This window comes from Camponotus vicinus, unplaced genomic scaffold, assembly GCF_025532165.1.
Source record: "Camponotus vicinus isolate PSW18456_S1 unplaced genomic scaffold, iyCamVici1.0 SCAF_1, whole genome shotgun sequence".
Classification (NCBI taxonomy): Eukaryota; Metazoa; Arthropoda; class Insecta; order Hymenoptera; family Formicidae; genus Camponotus; species Camponotus vicinus.
This window is the reverse complement of record NW_028141945.1, coordinates 8,456,040-8,473,365: the sequence shown is the minus strand read 5'-3', so window position 1 is coordinate 8,473,365 and position 17,326 is coordinate 8,456,040. Positions and strand designations below refer to the sequence as shown.

General features: G+C 29.9%; 2 protein-coding genes across 6 annotated transcripts in view; one reads left to right on the top strand and one right to left on the bottom strand.

The window, feature by feature from the left end:
- Positions 1–14,755, top strand: part of LOC145972097 (ABC transporter G family member 20) — a 38,844-nt gene extending 24,089 nt beyond the window's left edge. For all 5 annotated transcript variants that reach the window (XM_083100399.1, XM_083100368.1, XM_083100376.1 and 2 more), the window contains 14 exons: positions 1,038–1,179; positions 5,305–5,549; positions 5,706–5,883; positions 5,969–6,062; positions 6,129–6,341; positions 6,446–6,552; positions 6,740–6,971; positions 7,229–7,406; positions 7,558–7,673; positions 10,005–10,075; positions 10,174–10,262; positions 11,259–11,435; positions 11,546–11,632; positions 14,023–14,755. In XM_083100399.1, the coding sequence (XP_082956525.1) occupies positions 1,076–1,179; positions 5,305–5,549; positions 5,706–5,883; positions 5,969–6,062; positions 6,129–6,341; positions 6,446–6,552; positions 6,740–6,971; positions 7,229–7,406; positions 7,558–7,673; positions 10,005–10,075; positions 10,174–10,262; positions 11,259–11,435; positions 11,546–11,632; positions 14,023–14,234 (2,103 nt within the window). In that variant the 5' untranslated portion in view covers positions 1,038–1,075 and the 3' untranslated portion in view covers positions 14,235–14,755. The remainder of the gene's footprint in view (positions 1–1,037; positions 1,180–5,304; positions 5,550–5,705; positions 5,884–5,968; positions 6,063–6,128; positions 6,342–6,445; positions 6,553–6,739; positions 6,972–7,228; positions 7,407–7,557; positions 7,674–10,004; positions 10,076–10,173; positions 10,263–11,258; positions 11,436–11,545; positions 11,633–14,022) is intronic.
- Positions 1,664–4,479, bottom strand: LOC145972124 (uncharacterized). The gene is made up of 3 exons (XM_083100414.1): positions 3,986–4,479; positions 3,683–3,684; positions 1,664–3,257 (listed from the first exon to the last, which is right to left on the bottom strand). The coding sequence occupies exons 1-3, from the start codon at positions 4,347–4,349 to the stop codon at positions 2,049–2,051; spliced, it is 1,575 nt and encodes a 524-aa protein (XP_082956540.1). The 5' UTR covers positions 4,350–4,479; the 3' UTR covers positions 1,664–2,048.
- Positions 14,756–17,326: the final 2,571 nt, after the last annotated feature.

Below are 17,326 nucleotides of genomic sequence, written 5' to 3'. Positions count from 1 at the left end.
AAAAATATTATTCTTTTAATTCCTCGCAATTACAAATGCAAATTCTGAAAATTAACTACATTAAAGATCTATAGACATAATATATGTAACGCCATCAAATATTCTTACATAAAGGTTATAAAGATCAATTACAAATACATATTGATCGTCATAGAACCAGATTGCCGACGTATTAAAAAGACATATAATTTGATATTACGATTACGTGAACGTTATATTTCACATTATGTAAAATATGCAATACGTAAAGGACAAGTTTTTTACCAACACTTACTAATTGCATTTAAAATTTAATTGCAAATAAAATTTTAATTAAATTCCAACTCGAGTTTCTAAGAATTTTATTGAATATTCCCTATGCGATAGAAAGAGAGAGAGAGAGAGAGAGAGAGAGAGAGAGAGAGAGAAAACTCATTAATATTCCTTTTATTGATTTAATTGCCAACTGAATTGATAAGTATTATAACAACTATTTGCTGTTTATTGCAAATAAAAAAAGCAGTCCGTCACTATACCTTCGTTGAAACAATAAACTCAAGTTAACAAAAAGAAAGATTACTCAACACCTTCCATTGTTCTTCTTTTTCTTCTTAATATTCTATCCGAAATAATTTGAATAAATCACATTTTTGACATTTATTACTTCAGCAAACACACATGATGATTCATTAAAGAACTTTACATATTTTCTATTAATAATTTTTTCCACATTATTTGTTATTCGTTGTTTGATTAATTTGATCTATGTCTATTAGAATTGAAAATCTATTAACAATAGATTGACGCATAGAAATCTTTAATGCAGTTGTAATATGTGACTAGAATGTATAAATCTTGTTGTTGAATGTGAAATCATGTTAATTGTTGATGACAGAAGTGTTTTAAAAATAACATTTAAAGAGATCGATCTCTACTAACTAGAGAGATATCGAAACAAATATTTTATTATTTTTTTTCTTTCTACAATAGTATTTTCAGATACTAATTGAAAAAGGAGAAGTCAAAATCAGATTATTCAAAACAGAAATATGTTACAGTTCGATCGCTGAATGAACAGTCCTCACCGTTTCGCAAAATGGTGCAGCAAAATGCAGTGGTCGTGAAAAATGCCGTCAAGTATTATGTATCAGAGAAGCCAATACTCGACGGCCTGAACATGACCGTTCCAAAGGGTTCGATGTAAGTAACGGCTATTTATTAATTTTATTAACTTTATAGAAAGGATTAATTGTTTCTCTCTCTATTTAATTCCGCTTTGAATTAATTAATTGTAATTAAGGTTTCCCAAGAAAGAAATTGAAAAAGATGCTCACCGCATGAAGAAAATAAAAATCGCGTCGATTTATAAAGAGATTGTTTGTGTAGTTTTCGAAATTATTCAACAAATACAAAATATCCTCGTATGATACACGTCTCACGTGTGCGTATCTCTTGTATCAAGCTGATATTATTTCAATTGCTCCGTCCATCGACTCGTTGAAAGTGGCCTGAAAATTATTGTCACGCACTTTTCCGCATACATTCACCGATTGCTTAAATTGCCGCCAATTGCACAATAACGAACACCAATAATTGCGTAACTTTCTAACAACCGTCCAGATAAGGAACTTTTTGGATTTTATCTCAGGATTCTATAATTTTGCTTTATTATAGTCAGTCAAAATAATTTAATATTTCGCGATTTTTTATTGTAACATGTATATAGGTATGTACATTTTTTAAATATTGCTATATTTACTAGAATTAAAATCTAATAGTAACGGAATAAAAATGTATCATACATGTTCAAGTACTGTTTGATATTTTTGCGCGTTCTCCATACCCGCACACGTGTAATTAACCCCCAGGTACGCGCTAGAAAGTCTTATAGACTTATTTGTAGATTCGAATATATGTATCGTTTATATGTGAGTGTGAAATCGAAACGAGTACCTAACATCTAAGATCTGATCGTTTATTAATAGAATCGATCATGCGTTGTCGACGTGTCTTCTAAAAATTCAATCCTAAAGGATTCTCCGAGATTTTTTTCTCGCAATGTCCTGACATCAGGACATCCTGGGAATTGTTTTTTTTAATCCCCTTGACAATATTTCCACAGGATTTTCCGTCGGCAAGACTTTATCTACCGCTCCTAGAATCTCGTCCATCGCCGATATACCATCTATCCTTGCTTCTTTTATGTCTTCACGAGAATTACTTTTGGTTTTCTTTTCTGAAACATGATGAATTTCTTGTTTCTTATCATCTGAAGGAACGAGAACTTGTAACGTTCTTCGAGAAGGGGTCTTCGGTTTATCTATTACATTTTTTCTCGAAAATTTACGAAATATGATGCGCGTTTTATTGTGTTTTTGTTTATCGATCTCCTTTAAAGTACTCGTAGTATTTTTATTTGATAAAATTGGACGTCTTTTCTTTGTCTCATTAAATCGGTTTCCATGGTCTTCGAAATTAGTTGTAAAGAATTTATCATGAGTAATCCTTGCAGAATTGTTTGTTTTCGAGTTTTTCCGGTTATTCAAATCAGTTTGAAATTCGATAGATTTGTTTATTAAAACGTTTTGACTTGAATGATTTTTATTCTCAAAATCATAGTTATTGATATCCTTTAATAATTGTGGATGGCTCATGATTCGCGCCTCAACTTTAAATGCGAGCTTGTCATCTGTTATATTTTTGTCTGTTTCTTGAGTTTTATTCTTATTCATTTCAATCTTGTCAAGTTTTCTTATATCCTCTCCATTTAATATCGTTGTTTTTTTAACGTTGATCTTCTTGTCGTTTGAAATGCCGTTTCTTCTTTCATCTCTTAAAATATTATCCTCAGAATGCTCTCTCTTTTCTACATATTGGTTCTCCTTGATTACGTTTTTTAAAAGGAATTCTGATTGTTTCTGTAAATTTAAGAGTCTCCATCTAAAACTGTTGTCAAAATCATTATGTAATTGTCGCCATTTTATATCGAGCAGTTTAGTTAACCATGACAAGTTATCTTGAATCGACTTGGTATATTCGAAGAGCAGTTCACTTCTTGAATTTAATCTTTCACTTTCAAGCGCAAGTTTAACGTCAGAAAGAATTTGAGAAAATATGTATTCAAATTCTTGATCAAGATTCATAGAATTTTGATATCTTTGAGGAATAATAAAACGTCGTAAATATTCATGTTGGAGTGAATCTTGATGAACTTCTTTCCTGCCAGATTCTCGTATCGACAATGTTGCGCGTCGTAAAATTTCGTTGATGTTATTTGTCTGCTCAAAAAGAATTAATTAATCAAACTATTTAAAATCTAATCCTAATATATCTTATAATATGGCTAAAAGTAAATATTAAATAATAATAAATATTGCTAAATTGCTGAAATAAATTTACGAAGGTCTACAAATTTGTTTACGAGTGATTGCGATGTCATGTTTTTTGCAAAATCATTAGTATACGTATGTTGCAAAATACTTGTTGCAAAACATGTTATTTTGTGTTTATGGATCTATTCGCTATATTAACATTGGTAATGAATGCTTCGAATACAAATCAACATAAGCGTCCTTCTATTTTTATTATTCACTGTTGAAAAAAAACAGTTGAGACAAAACAGAATGATGCTCGTGTCGATTTATGTCGCTACATGGAAAACAAATATTCATAATTTCGAACTTGTCACTTTGCCGAAACTCACCTCTGAAAAAGAACAGAAAATATTTTATTATATTAATACGAAAAGTTTTAGCTTCTTAAATTCTCATTTCTTGTGTATTTTTATATTGAGTATTATGTACGAAATTAGATACACATAATTTCCAATCTTTAGTTGTATTTTTATTAAATAACGCGAACAAAAAGAAAATTTAAAATGAATTAGAAATTGTAATTAAAAATAAATATGAATAATTAGTAATCTCCATAAATTTAAGAAAAATTCTTTGCTTTTGTATTTATCTCATGTATACATGTATGTATAAAAAAAAGTAGACCAACTCACCGAAACAATCCTGTTCATGATCAGTTCCATTAATAATTTCGATAATTTTCTCCCCCAAATGCAAGTGAATTCGTGGCTTTACATTTTCTACTTTTAATTTCTTGATCAAGTCATCAAGATCGTCACCGACACTTGATTTATTCGCATGCAGATTTATCGATATTACATCATCATCGATTATTGATATCGATCCGTGAACCGGTAAGGAGGAGAGAGCTCCTCCTGCGAGCAGTAGAAATGCAATGATATTAATAATCATCGTGCCGGGATGAAACTGAAGCGAGTTCCGGCTTTGCTCGATGATTTTATGGTTTGTGCCAGATGACGATATCATCTTGAATCTAACGGGAGCAAAAATTTGCATTGGCAGTGCCTAAGAGGGAAAAGAGATCGATCGATTTTCCACTTCTAACTGACGATTTTAAATTATATAAGTATATTTCTATAAGTACATAAGTTATATTAATATTTAAGGATCTATATTATGTACAGTTTTTTGTTATTTTGATAAAAGGACAATTAATTTTCAAATATTTATCTAGATAAATGTCTCCTTTATATGTTTAAGATAACTGTTTAAAATAACATTTAGAGTTTAGTTTATCTTAGTACAAATAAATATAGATATTTCGCTTTTACATAATATCAATACATTTTTAGTTACTAATAAATATATATATGTTATCAGAAATCGTCAAACAATTAGAAGTTATATAAACGAAGTTATCTAACATATATTAACACTTGAGTGTGTGTGTATGTGTAATTATATCATATGTGTAATTATATCATAACATCAAAAGTATGTTACTATTTGAATATTTTCTGACTAAACTCAAATATTTGAGTATTTATGTTAAATTTATATTTTGCGACGTTTCATAAACAAACTCTCGAAAATTTAAATTTTGCACACTTAGGCACCACTGTGCCACTCGGTATTCGGCTAATTGTTTTCGCTAACAAGCGATCGTTACATTCGCATGTATTTAATGATCAAAGTCATCCGAGATTGTGACCAACGCTTTATTAGCAATCCGCCATTTGCTACCCTACATTGACTGAGTACAATTCGTGAGGGAAATCGTAAACGCTATTGTTCTTCGACGAGGGACAAAACGCGAATAGATAAGGTGGATAAATGCGACTTTCAATGGGAATACGGAGAAGTTATTATTATTATGCGAAATTATGTACTGCGACACTAACGGAGGTTTATCTTCAATCTTACGTGTATACTCGATACCACGTGTCATCTAAAATATAAGATTAACTATTGCTAGAGCGATCCTTTTTCTCTTATTTTGTCCAAAAAATAGATATGGACTTTTGGGCGCAAGTGGATGCGGCAAGACGACACTGTTATCCTGCGTCGTCGGAGTTAAGCATCTCAACACGGGAAATATATGGGTTTTGGGAGGAAATCCAGGTAGACCGGGCTCCGGAATTCCTGGACCTCGCGTAGGTTACATGCCGCAGGAAATCGCCTTGGTCGGGGAGTTCACCGTGAGGAGTGCTCTCTATTACTTCGGCAGGATTAACGGACTCGAGGACGAGGAGATCGGTAGGAATAAAAAAATATAACTGCATGCATCCTGATACTCTTGAATTGATTTCAATCTTATGCCTTGATTCTCTCTTTGTTTGAGAATTTTTATACCGTATCATAAGTTATTTCGTAACACACAGCTGCAATTTTTCCTTTTTTATTGCTTCTAAGGAATAAGACAGAAATTTCTTTCGGAATTGCTCCAACTGCCTCCAGCAAATCATTTGGTAAAAAACATGAGCGGAGGTCAACAAAGGAGAGTCTCTTTCGCTGCTGCGTTGATTCATAGTCCTGAATTTCTGATTTTGGACGAACCCACCGTAGGCCTGGATCCAATTTTGAGCAGCAAGCAAGTAGATTTTGCTGTCTCTTTAAAGATTTCATGTATACCGGAAATAGAAAAATATTCAAATATGCTTTTTTCCTTTGTGCAGTATCTGGATCTATCTAACCAAGATCACTCAGGAGGAAGGCATCACTGTGTTGATCACAACGCATTATATCCAGGAGGCTAAAGATGCTAATATGGTAAATTTTATTCTTTATTGATTTCATTTCATTGAACATTTTCAATATATCTTCCACGCTACACAGATAGGTTTGATGAGATGTGGTAAATTGTTGGCGGAATCGTCGCCGCAAGAATTGCTGGACCGATTTAATTGCTCATCCTTAGAAGAAGCATTCCTGGGACTGTGCCAGGTGCAAGATAGCACGATGCTCGAAAATACTTCCGAGGTTCAAGCGATCAAAGAAACCGAAGATGAAGCGTTAACTCAAGATGAAGATAGTTATAAACGAATGAAAGTATATATGAAATAATTTTTAACTGTTTTTATTGCTGTAAAAGGACAATGCATATAATAAAATATAATAAAAATGATATTTAAACAAAAATAAATTGTGTTAAGGGTCGAATCGCGGATTACAAAGCGAGAGAGATATATAATGTCTCGGCATCGAAAAGATTCAAGGCTTTGATGATAAAGAATGGCATACAATTTTTCCGTTATTACTCGTAAGTATTTGTCAATAAATAAATTTTTCGTGGGGAGAGAACACATATAAGAAAATCTCAACTTCTGTTATTTTTTTAAACAACAAATTGTTGCGTACAAAATATATTATATCGAAAAATTCAGTTTTATCGATCATTGCACGACATTCGTATGATAACGATAATAATGATAAACATTTTTCTCTAGAGGTATACTTTTCGCGGTGTTATTCCCGCTATTAGAAGTCGGCTCGTTTTTCGGCGGGGTCGGTGGTGAACCGAAAGACTTGACGATTGGTATCATCAATCACGAAGCTGGCAATTGCGATTACGGCAACAACATCGGCAAAGTTTGGTACGATGAAGAGAACCACACTTGTCACTTTAATAATCTCAGTTGTAGATTTCTTCACGAATATGGCGATTCTATCGTGGAGCAGGTACAGTGATTTAAAAATCGATCATATACAGACTTTCTTTTAAATTTTTCCGCGAATTTATCTGGATATGTATGTGAATCGATGATGATATCATCGCTAAAATACTAATGCAATGTGTATTTCTAGGAGAATCATTTTGATATAAAATTTAAAACTCATTGGTGAAACATATTTTGAAATATGAAAAAAAACATTTTTTATATACAACACTTATATTTTCGAGTAAGAAAAAATTGTTATTAAAATTTCACTTTCAGGAATTTTATGACAACATGTCTGAAGCGACTGACGCTATACGCGACGGTGATCTCGTCGGAATGATATACTTTAATCACAACTTTTCCGAAGCTCTACAGAGACGAATTGATAACTATGGAACCGCTAAGACGGAAGATATTCTGTCCGGTCAGATTGATGTATTTCTAGATATGGGTGGTACGTATATATATTATTTATGCTGTGTTTCATAATAAGCTTATGTAATTTTTCGGTTATTTAAAAAAAAACTTGAATAAAGAAATGTAAAAGAAGTGCAATAAATTAAGACGCAAACTATTTTCGAAGTTTACAATGATTTTTGTTATAGACATGCAAATTGGACAATTTATGGAGCAAAAGCTGTACAAACGTTTCTTGGAGATTTTTAAGGGTGTGATGAAAGACTGTAAATATTCACCAAAATTGGCCAGTGTGCCTATTCAAGTGAGTATATATATATATATATATATATATATATATATATATATATATACAGGGTGAGCCATTTTAATTAACGCACGCAATTATTTCGGAAACAAAGCATTTTAGAGAAAAATGTTTCAAACAAAAGTTTTATGGTTTCGAGGGGGCCATAAGATGGTATCATTGGTTTGACCTTGAAGAGTTATTTGAAGGTCACATGAAGGTCACCTTCAATTTCTTAAATGGAACCTACTATTTGTCATTGCATATTCTTGTAGCTTATCTCGAGAGCTTTCCAAAACACTATAATTAAGTACCTTTTCGTTAAGTACTTTTTGAGTTATGAGGCTTGAAATAATTTCTTAATTTTACATAAATCGTAAAATATCTTGTAAAATATTCATTTTTCGATTATCTTATCTTAATACTTTTATGTACAAAATAATGAGAGGAATCAATTGGTGTAAAGAAAACACATAGTTGTTTCGAAGAAAAAATATGTAATTTGAAATTAACAATTACATATTTTTTCTTAAAAATAACTATGTGTTTTCATTACACCAATTGATTCCTCTCATTATTTTGTACATAAAAGTATTAAGGTAAGATAATCGAAAAATGAATATTTTGCAAGATATTTTACGGTTTATGTAAAATTAAGAAACGATTTCAAGCCTCATAACTCGGAAAGTACTTAACGAAAAGGTACTTAATTATAGTGTTTTGGGAAGCTCTCGACATAAGCTATAAGAATATGCAATGACAAATAGTAGGTTCCATTTAAGAAATTGAAGGTGACCTTCATGTGACCTTCAAATAACTCTTCAAGGTCAAACCAATGATACCATCTTATGGCCCCCTCGAAACCATAAAACTTTTGTCTGAAACATTTTTCTCTAAAATGCTTTGTTTCCGAAATAATTGCGTGCGTTAATTAAAATGGCTCACCCTGTGTATATACAGGGTGATTCTAAATAACTTTATGCTTTTGCAAAAACATAATCTTGACCGAATTCTAAGACAATTTTTCTTTTGGCAAAATTTCGTCCGAAGCTTAGTTTTTGAATTATTAAAGGAAGTAGTTAACGTATGACGGGTCGAATACAAGAGGCAGGCAAGGGTGACGCGATTCACCGTCAGACGCGGGTGCTTACGCGGGGCGCCTGCTGCGATCAGCTGGTCACTATACACATACATACACACATGCGAACACATACATTCTCTCTCTGTCTGTCTGTCTCTTTCTCTCTCTCTCTCCCCCCCTCTCTCGCTCATTCGCTCACTCACCTGTTTTTTTTTTATTTTTTTTTTTTACGAGAGAGGGGAAAATGCATTTTATGCATACTCACCGGTCGATCCAGTGAGTTATGTGGGACTCGAGTACCAAGTCGAATTACCAACTCGGTACTCCCTACCCACTAAAAACCCCTCTCTTTTCACGAATTTCCTTTGACACACTGTCCCTCTGACTTCCCGAGATCTGTTTTCACATAACGTCAAAAAATAGTTATTATTACCTTGTTCGATGACTTTTGATGTATTGCTGTAATTGCTTGAAGGAGAAATGAATTTTCCGATAGATCGTACGTTCTCAAATTTAACGTAGATATCACGTTGCAAAAGACAAGAAATCCACACTAAATTATTAACTGAAAGTTTTTCTCCTTTCATGAACTGTATTCTTTTATAAACTTTAACGTAATCACATTTATTTACTCACTCGATGAGACGAGAAATTTACTAATGACTCTCACTAATCACTATTAATCACTGTCGAATAATAACTGTTGGCGATTAAAAATCACTCGATGAAAGAAACACGCGCGGACACGTTACTACACGATGCGACGACGCGACAATGCGACGATAATTACTCGGCGACTGCAAGCAGTTTTTTGTCATGGTAGGTTGCAGTAGGTTAAGGTACTACTGGCGCAATCGAACGCGATCATGTGTTCGATTGAAGAATGCGGTAAACATAATAAACATTTAACATATTAATATTATTATTATCATGAATGTGTGTGATATCCATACATCGTATATCTATTTAAAAATTAATTAGATTAAATAAGTGTTTTTAAAATATTTATTACTTTTACTATTATCATATACAATATTAATATTAAATATTTATTTAAGATAATAGTAAAAGTAATAAATATTTTCGGTCAAGATTATGTTTTTGCAAAAGCATAAAGTTATTTAGAATCACCCTGTATATATATATATATATATATATATATATATATATATATATATATCTGTTATCATGTTACGATTAAAACTTTTTTTCTACATAGTGTTATAAATGGGATAAAAATAAAAGTACAAAATTTTAATCAATTTCAGTTCGAGAATGCGACTTATAGTGATATGGACCATGGTTATGATTATTTTGTCGCACCAAGTTTCATGATGATGTAAGCATACACGCATATACCTTCGCACACAAAATACAATCTATCTAAGTCGAAATAATGAATGTAACCGATCATTCTTTTGCTAAAACTATTTTTAGATTGATCTTTTTTCTGGCCACTACAGTCTCCACCACCTTAATAATCACAGATCGGATGGAGGGCGTTTGGGATCGAAGCTTGGTTCAAGGTATATACAGGGTGACCCATTTTAACTTAGGCAGCCAAATAACTCGAAAAATAAGCAAGATAGAGAAAAATGTTTTAGACAAAAGTTGTATGGTTTCGAGGGGGCCATAAGATGGTATCATTGGTTTGACCTTGAAGAGTCATTTGAAGGTCACGTGAAGGTCACTTCAATTTTTTTAAATGGAATACCCTATATATTTTTGTACATTCTTGTAGCTTATTTCGAGAGCTTTCCAAAACACTATAATTAAGTATCTTTCCGTTAAGTACTTTTTGAGTTATGAGGCTTGAAATAATTTCTTAATTTTACATAAACCGTAAAATATCTTGTAAAATATTCATTTTTCGATTATCTTACCTTAATACTTTTATGTACAAAATAATGAGAGGAATCAATTGGTGTAAAGAAAACACATAGTTGTTTTTAAGAAAAAATATGGAATTGTTAATTGCAAATTACATATTTTTTCTTCGAAACAACTATGTGTTTTCTTTACACCAATTGATTCCTCTCATTATTTTGTACATAAAACTATTAAGGTAAGGTAATCGAAAAATGAATATTTTACAAGATATTTTACGGTTTATGTAAAATTAAGAAATTATTTCAAGCCTCATAACTCAAAAAGTACTTAACGAAAATGTACTTAATTATAGTGTTTTGGAAAGCTCTCGAGATGAGCTACAAGAATGTATAAAAATATATAGGATGTTCCATTTAAAAAAATTGAAGTGACCTTCACGTGACCTTCAAATGACTCTTCAAGGTCAAACCAATGATACCATCTTATGGCCCCCTTGAAACCATACAACTTTTGTCGAAAACATTTTTCTCTATCTTGCTTATTTTTCGAGTTATTTGACTGCCTAAGTTAAAATGGGTCACCCTGTATAATTCATTGTAATCAGAGATTTTTTAAAATTATTTTTTCTAATTATCAATTGACCTTTTATTTCCAACTGTTTTTCATCATGATAACACACGAATATATGACAGGTGTCAAGAACAGAGAAATCCTGCTAGCTCATATTCTGACTCAGACTAGCCTCATAATTATTCACGTTTCGGTAATAATGATCCTCTTCTTTCCTATATGGGATTTAAAATGTGAAGGGTCGTATTTCCATGTATTCATCATTATGCTTCTCAACGGTCTCAATGGACTAATGTACGGTAAGTATTTTACACAATATCTCGGAAGAAATGTAAGCAATAACAAGAAAAATTGTTATGAATGAAATTAATTTTTCTCTCTCTCTCTTATTGATGTAATATATTCTTAGGTTTTTTCATCTCCGTTACATGTAAAACTCATACTCTGGCGAATTATGCTTCGGCTGGAAGTTTCTTCCCATTAATAATGCTAAGCGGTGAGACTATGTTTTTTTCATTTCGACAATGATCTTTTATTTTTATTTATTACTAGCTGTACCCTGCGCGCGCTGCTACGCCTACAAAAATCGAATTTAAAGAGAACTCGTTATAACAATTCTGTGCTCATTTTTTTTTATTGAAGTGCTCTTGGATATACAATATTTTTTGTTTTTCTGTCTGGTGCGTAAACGATTAAATCGGAAGGTTTCCCAACGCGTGAGGCAGCCACATACAGCTGTCCATGTGAGAAACATGGATTTTCCAAATTTAATCCGCAAACTTGTAGCGATTCTACATTTATGAATTGCACTGATTTGTATAAACGACGCGCGCGCCACCTATTGGAGAATTGTTGTACTAAGTCAGAAACCTTCGCGGGCATGCGCACAACAACATATCAAAGTTTCATCACAGTATATACAGTAGCGCAACTCTCCCGATTTTGTGTAGCATAAAATGGAATGCGCATGCGCGAAGTCAGCGAATATACTAGTACTGCCATCTGTACTTTCCTCTCATTCTCTCCTTTGGTTTTCGTTCTCTTTCTAACACATTATAATATGTAATATAAATTAAATTCAATAAAACTTGAATATATGTACATAAAGAAATTGTGAAAAATATAATACAAAATATATAATGCAAATATATATAAAAAATAGTACATATGACATGATGTGAATATTAATTAACCATTTTATATGTCATATATAACTGATAGCAGAAAAGATATATACTCATAATACTCACATATAATTTATAATATATTTACATATTAATACTTATATATATAATTTTTAATATATTTATATATTAATTGTACATACGTATATTCTATATATATATTCAAAAACTTAAAATTAAAAAAAAAACATTTAGATTAAGACTACAATCACTTAAATTTTATTATATAAAATATATATATTTATGAGCAAAATGAATAAAAAAACAAGAAATATATATTTGTTAATAATATATATTTATTTATAAACAGTTGTATTTCGTTAAAAATATTTATTTCACAAACAGAAATAATCTTGAAATTAAACTTTTTCTCTCTCAAATCAATCATCTGACCATACCTCAGCTACTCGATCCACCTCAGCATGAATCAGAAAGAGAAAATGAGAGAGTAGAAGAATAGAAACAAGAAAGTGTTTTACATTCAATTAATAAAATACAAATGTGAAATACGTTATAACATATATGTCATATAAACGTTTGATGTTTATATGATGTAAACATCAAACGTTTATATGACATATATGTTATAACGTATTTCACACATTTGTATTTTAATTGAATGTAAAACACTTTCTTGTTTCTCTTCTTCTACTCTCTCATTCTCTCTTTCTGATTCATGCTGAGGTGGACCGAGTAGCTGAGGTATGGTCAGATGATTTGAGAGAGAAAAGGTTTAGTTTCAAGATTATGTCTGTTTGTGAAATAAATATTTTTAACGAAATACAACTGTTTATAAATAAATATATATTATTAACAAATATATATTTCTTGTTTTTTTATTCATTTTGCTCATAAATATATATATTTTATATAATAAAATTTAAGTGATTGTAGTCTCAATCTAAATGTTTTTTTTTTAATTTTAAGTTTTTGAATATATATATAGAATATACGTATGTACAATTAATATATAAATATATTAAAAATTATATATATAAGTATTAATATGTAAATATATTATAAATTATATGTGAGTATTATGAGTATATATCTTTTCTGCTATCAGTTATATATGACATATAAAATGGTTAATTAATATTCACATCATGTCATATGTACTATTTTTTATATATATTTGCATTATATATTTTGTATTATATTTTTCACAATTTCTTTATGTACATATATTCAAGTTTTATTGAATTTAATTTATATTACATATTATAATGTGTTAGAAAGAGAACGAAAACCAAAGGAGAGAATGAGAGGAAAGTACAGATGGCAGTACTAGTATACTCGCTGACTTCGCGCATGCGCATTTCATTTTATGCTACACAAACTTCAAAGGTGCCGACAGGGAGTTGCGCTACTGTATATACTGTGGTTTCATCGCAATCGGATGATCGGTTTAGGAATGCATAAGGCACAAACAAACAAACATTCATTTTTATATATAGAGATTAATATTGTGGTATTTTAAAAGTAGCAGCACGCATTATTAAATTTATTGCTATTGCATATATATATGATTCTCGAATCTTCTAAAAGTATGCCTTGTTTCCTTATACATACATGATATATATTATTAATAACATATAAAAAAAGACTAATAAAAATTCATCACAGTAATATCGACATCTTTGTAGCAAAAAATTATTAATTTATATTAATCAAATTTTTTTGTAATTTGATATAATTACAGCATCCATATGGCCGGTACAGGGAATGCCAAAGGGACTTCGCATCGTTAGTTACTCTATGCCGACAACCTTGCCTTCCATAGCCTTGAGAGCAGTCATTTTCAAGGGTTATTCTTTTGACAAGGAGGAGGTTTTCACTGGTATTTTAGTGAATTTGGCATATATAATAATTCTTTTTATCATTGTTTTAATCAGCCTAAGATCGAAAACTTAAGGTAATAGAAGCATTTAGAAGTAGAAAGAAAATATATTTGAAAAGAAGACAATGCCTTGCAATTAATTAGGATTATGATCGAGTTAGTTAGACAAAAATACGAAGCATTTCGCTTAACTCGAGCCAAAGTATATTCATTTGATAACATAAAAATTTATAAATAATTTATTTCTTTGAGTGACTATTTACAAGAAATTATTTATTTCAACAAGATAAATATAATATAAATTAATTATATTTTTTTAAATTATCTTCATCATTAGTATGTGATATTAAATTTATATTTTGTTTCTATCTTAATTCAAGTAATTACATTATTTTAGTCTAAATTTACATCTAATTAATATAAAACTATTGTTAAATAAAATAATTTATATTCTAATTTATATTCTATTTATATTCTAATAATTTTACTTGAAAAATAAATTCTTAAGTGTAAATTTTGTTCTTTCGAATTAAAAAAATTCTTTTTTATATATTTCTTCTCTCTTCTGTTGTAATAAAACACTTTGTAAATACCACTGCAAGCATTTTATTAATATTAGTAAATTTTAATAAATTTTTTAAAGAATATTAGCTGATGTTATTTATAGTTGATGCAATTTGGAAACGTTTGATATTTCTTTACAAAAACTAAATTAATTTTGTATATAGAAATATAATAATATGTATATTAAATAATAATAGAAATATAGTTTTAATATAAGGATAATATGAAAGTTTTTAAATTATTTCTTGTGATAATATTTAAATTCTATAATTTTGAGAAAAATGAGCATTTTTTATATAGAAAATAATTCTCTGTATAATGAATATTCAATAAAATAATTATTTAAGTATTAGTTATAATATTACCAATAAAAGCTCCGTTGTTTCCAAAATATAATAATTGAATTTTTAAATATAACCTTGCTAATAATTTTAAATTAAAAAAGTATAATATATATTATATAACAGGTAACGAAATACTTTTTCATACAATATCAATTGTTTTGTTTTATTCATGTAGGATAAAGAAGGGAAGAGAAATGATGGATAAAACAAAAATTAAATAAGAAAGAAAAATCTACAGCGCAATTTTCATTAAACATGCTTCTCTGCTTGACAATATATTAATCTTACATATACAAATATATGCGTTGTTTTCTATGTACAAACATACAACGTGCCACTTCACTATATTCATTTTGCACTTAATGCACTTTAATTATATATGATTCTCTCTGTTATAATAATTACATCATTTTGTAATATAATTATATATGATAATAATCCTGAGACAGAGAGATGCGTAATTTTGGCGATGATTATCGCAACAATATAAATATAATAATTGTAATCAAACGCTGCTTATATCACAAATTTGTCATCATTAAGCTACACAGTTATAATACACAAAATTTTTTGTTTTTATTAGTATTTTTATAATTATTATAACTATAATATGTCTCGTACATATTTTTAATAATAATTATGATACAGAATTATAGAGTAACATGTCGATTAATATATAAATATATTAATCATTATTTGACTGTTATAAATCATTTTTGTTTCTTTCTGTATTTAAACTATATAATTTTTATTTTCTCTGCCTTTTATAGTTTCTCTCATTTTGAAAACTTTTTAAATTTCTTTGAAGTTTTGACCATACACTTTTATGATGGAAAGCTCGCGTTGAGAGATCTAGAACTAAAAATAGATATCTAATCTATAATAGCAGTACAATTTAATGGCTATTTAATCTCCATCATTTTAAATAGCCAGCTCATGCTCAGAAATCTATAAAAAAATAGATAGCCCCAATCTGATATAAAGAATAATATCTTAATAAATTTTAAATCTTTCCTACAATATTTTAAAGAGCTGATATTTCAAAAATTTATAAAAAAATAGATAGTTAATTTAATAGAGCGGAATTAGATGTAAGAATGATCGAGATACGTATTCCGCGTGTTTTTGAAAGTTTCAGCGCACTCATTGTTATTATTATTGTTGTTGTTGCTGCTGCTATTATTGGCAGCTATGCTAGTGTCCTGATTAAGATCATTAATAGCGCGATTAGAGTTTATAGCAGAAAGAAGAAGCCGGGGGCCGCAGGTTCGGATTGGTCGTGCAGCAACAAGACAGTCAACTATCTGTCTTATAGTAGGCATGCAGGTTTTGTCGTATCCTGGAAAACACACGTCACATGCTCCATCAGAACTGAAAAATGCATATCAGCTGTCGTCACGTCATTTTGGGTTTTAATTTAAATTGAAGATACTCGCATTTATATAGTCGCTTAATCAAAATTTATTGAAGAATTCATGAACGAGAAGCTCAGAATATAGTTTTACGTTTCGGAATACACACGATGCAACAAATCGACTAAAATTATATAATGTACTGTATACAAATTTCCCAATATATTAGTTTGCATAATTATACACATCGCGAATAGCTTAAAAATCTTAAAAAATGAAATTTTTCTTTCATGAAACTAAAACATTTTGTAAAATATCATTTTAATCAATACTTGACTATCGAAAAATAACATTTCAGCGTTTAAGAGCGTTTCATAACAGTAAAAGTTTTGAAATAATATTTTTTTGTGTAGCGACTTGATATTCAACCCAAAAAGACGGATTTATATATCTTGTTACAACAAAATACACAGATCACCTAAATTCGAACTTTAATAAATTGTATGTATGAGAAACAAATATCAGGGTTAAATTGCATGCATTTTTAAATTGAGGGAGGGTAAACACAACACAGAAATAAGTATTGTGAACAGAGAGAAGATCATGAAAATCTGTAAGCTATCAACAGATATCATGAAAACGTCAAGCATCAAGTTTGAAATGGAGAAAAACTCATTTTTTCCTTTAAAATAAGTGTCGTTATTAGTTTGTCAACGATCGTGCAATCTTTTGGAATTCAACGTTAATGGTTTTATTTCAACATTTAAAGGAATTCTTGGTGTTAATCAAAATAAGGATTATTTATCGTCGTTGAATGTCTCAAGCGAAAAGACATATAAAGTAAAAAGAGGATTCTTCGTCAAGTCAATAAATAAAACTTAATCCACATTAGCATTCTAAATACTT

Excerpts from the sequence above, each read along its gene's own strand:
- LOC145972124 (XM_083100414.1), bottom strand. The coding sequence starts at position 4,349 with ATGCAAATTTTTGCTCCCGTTAGATTCAAGATGATATCGTCATCTGGC.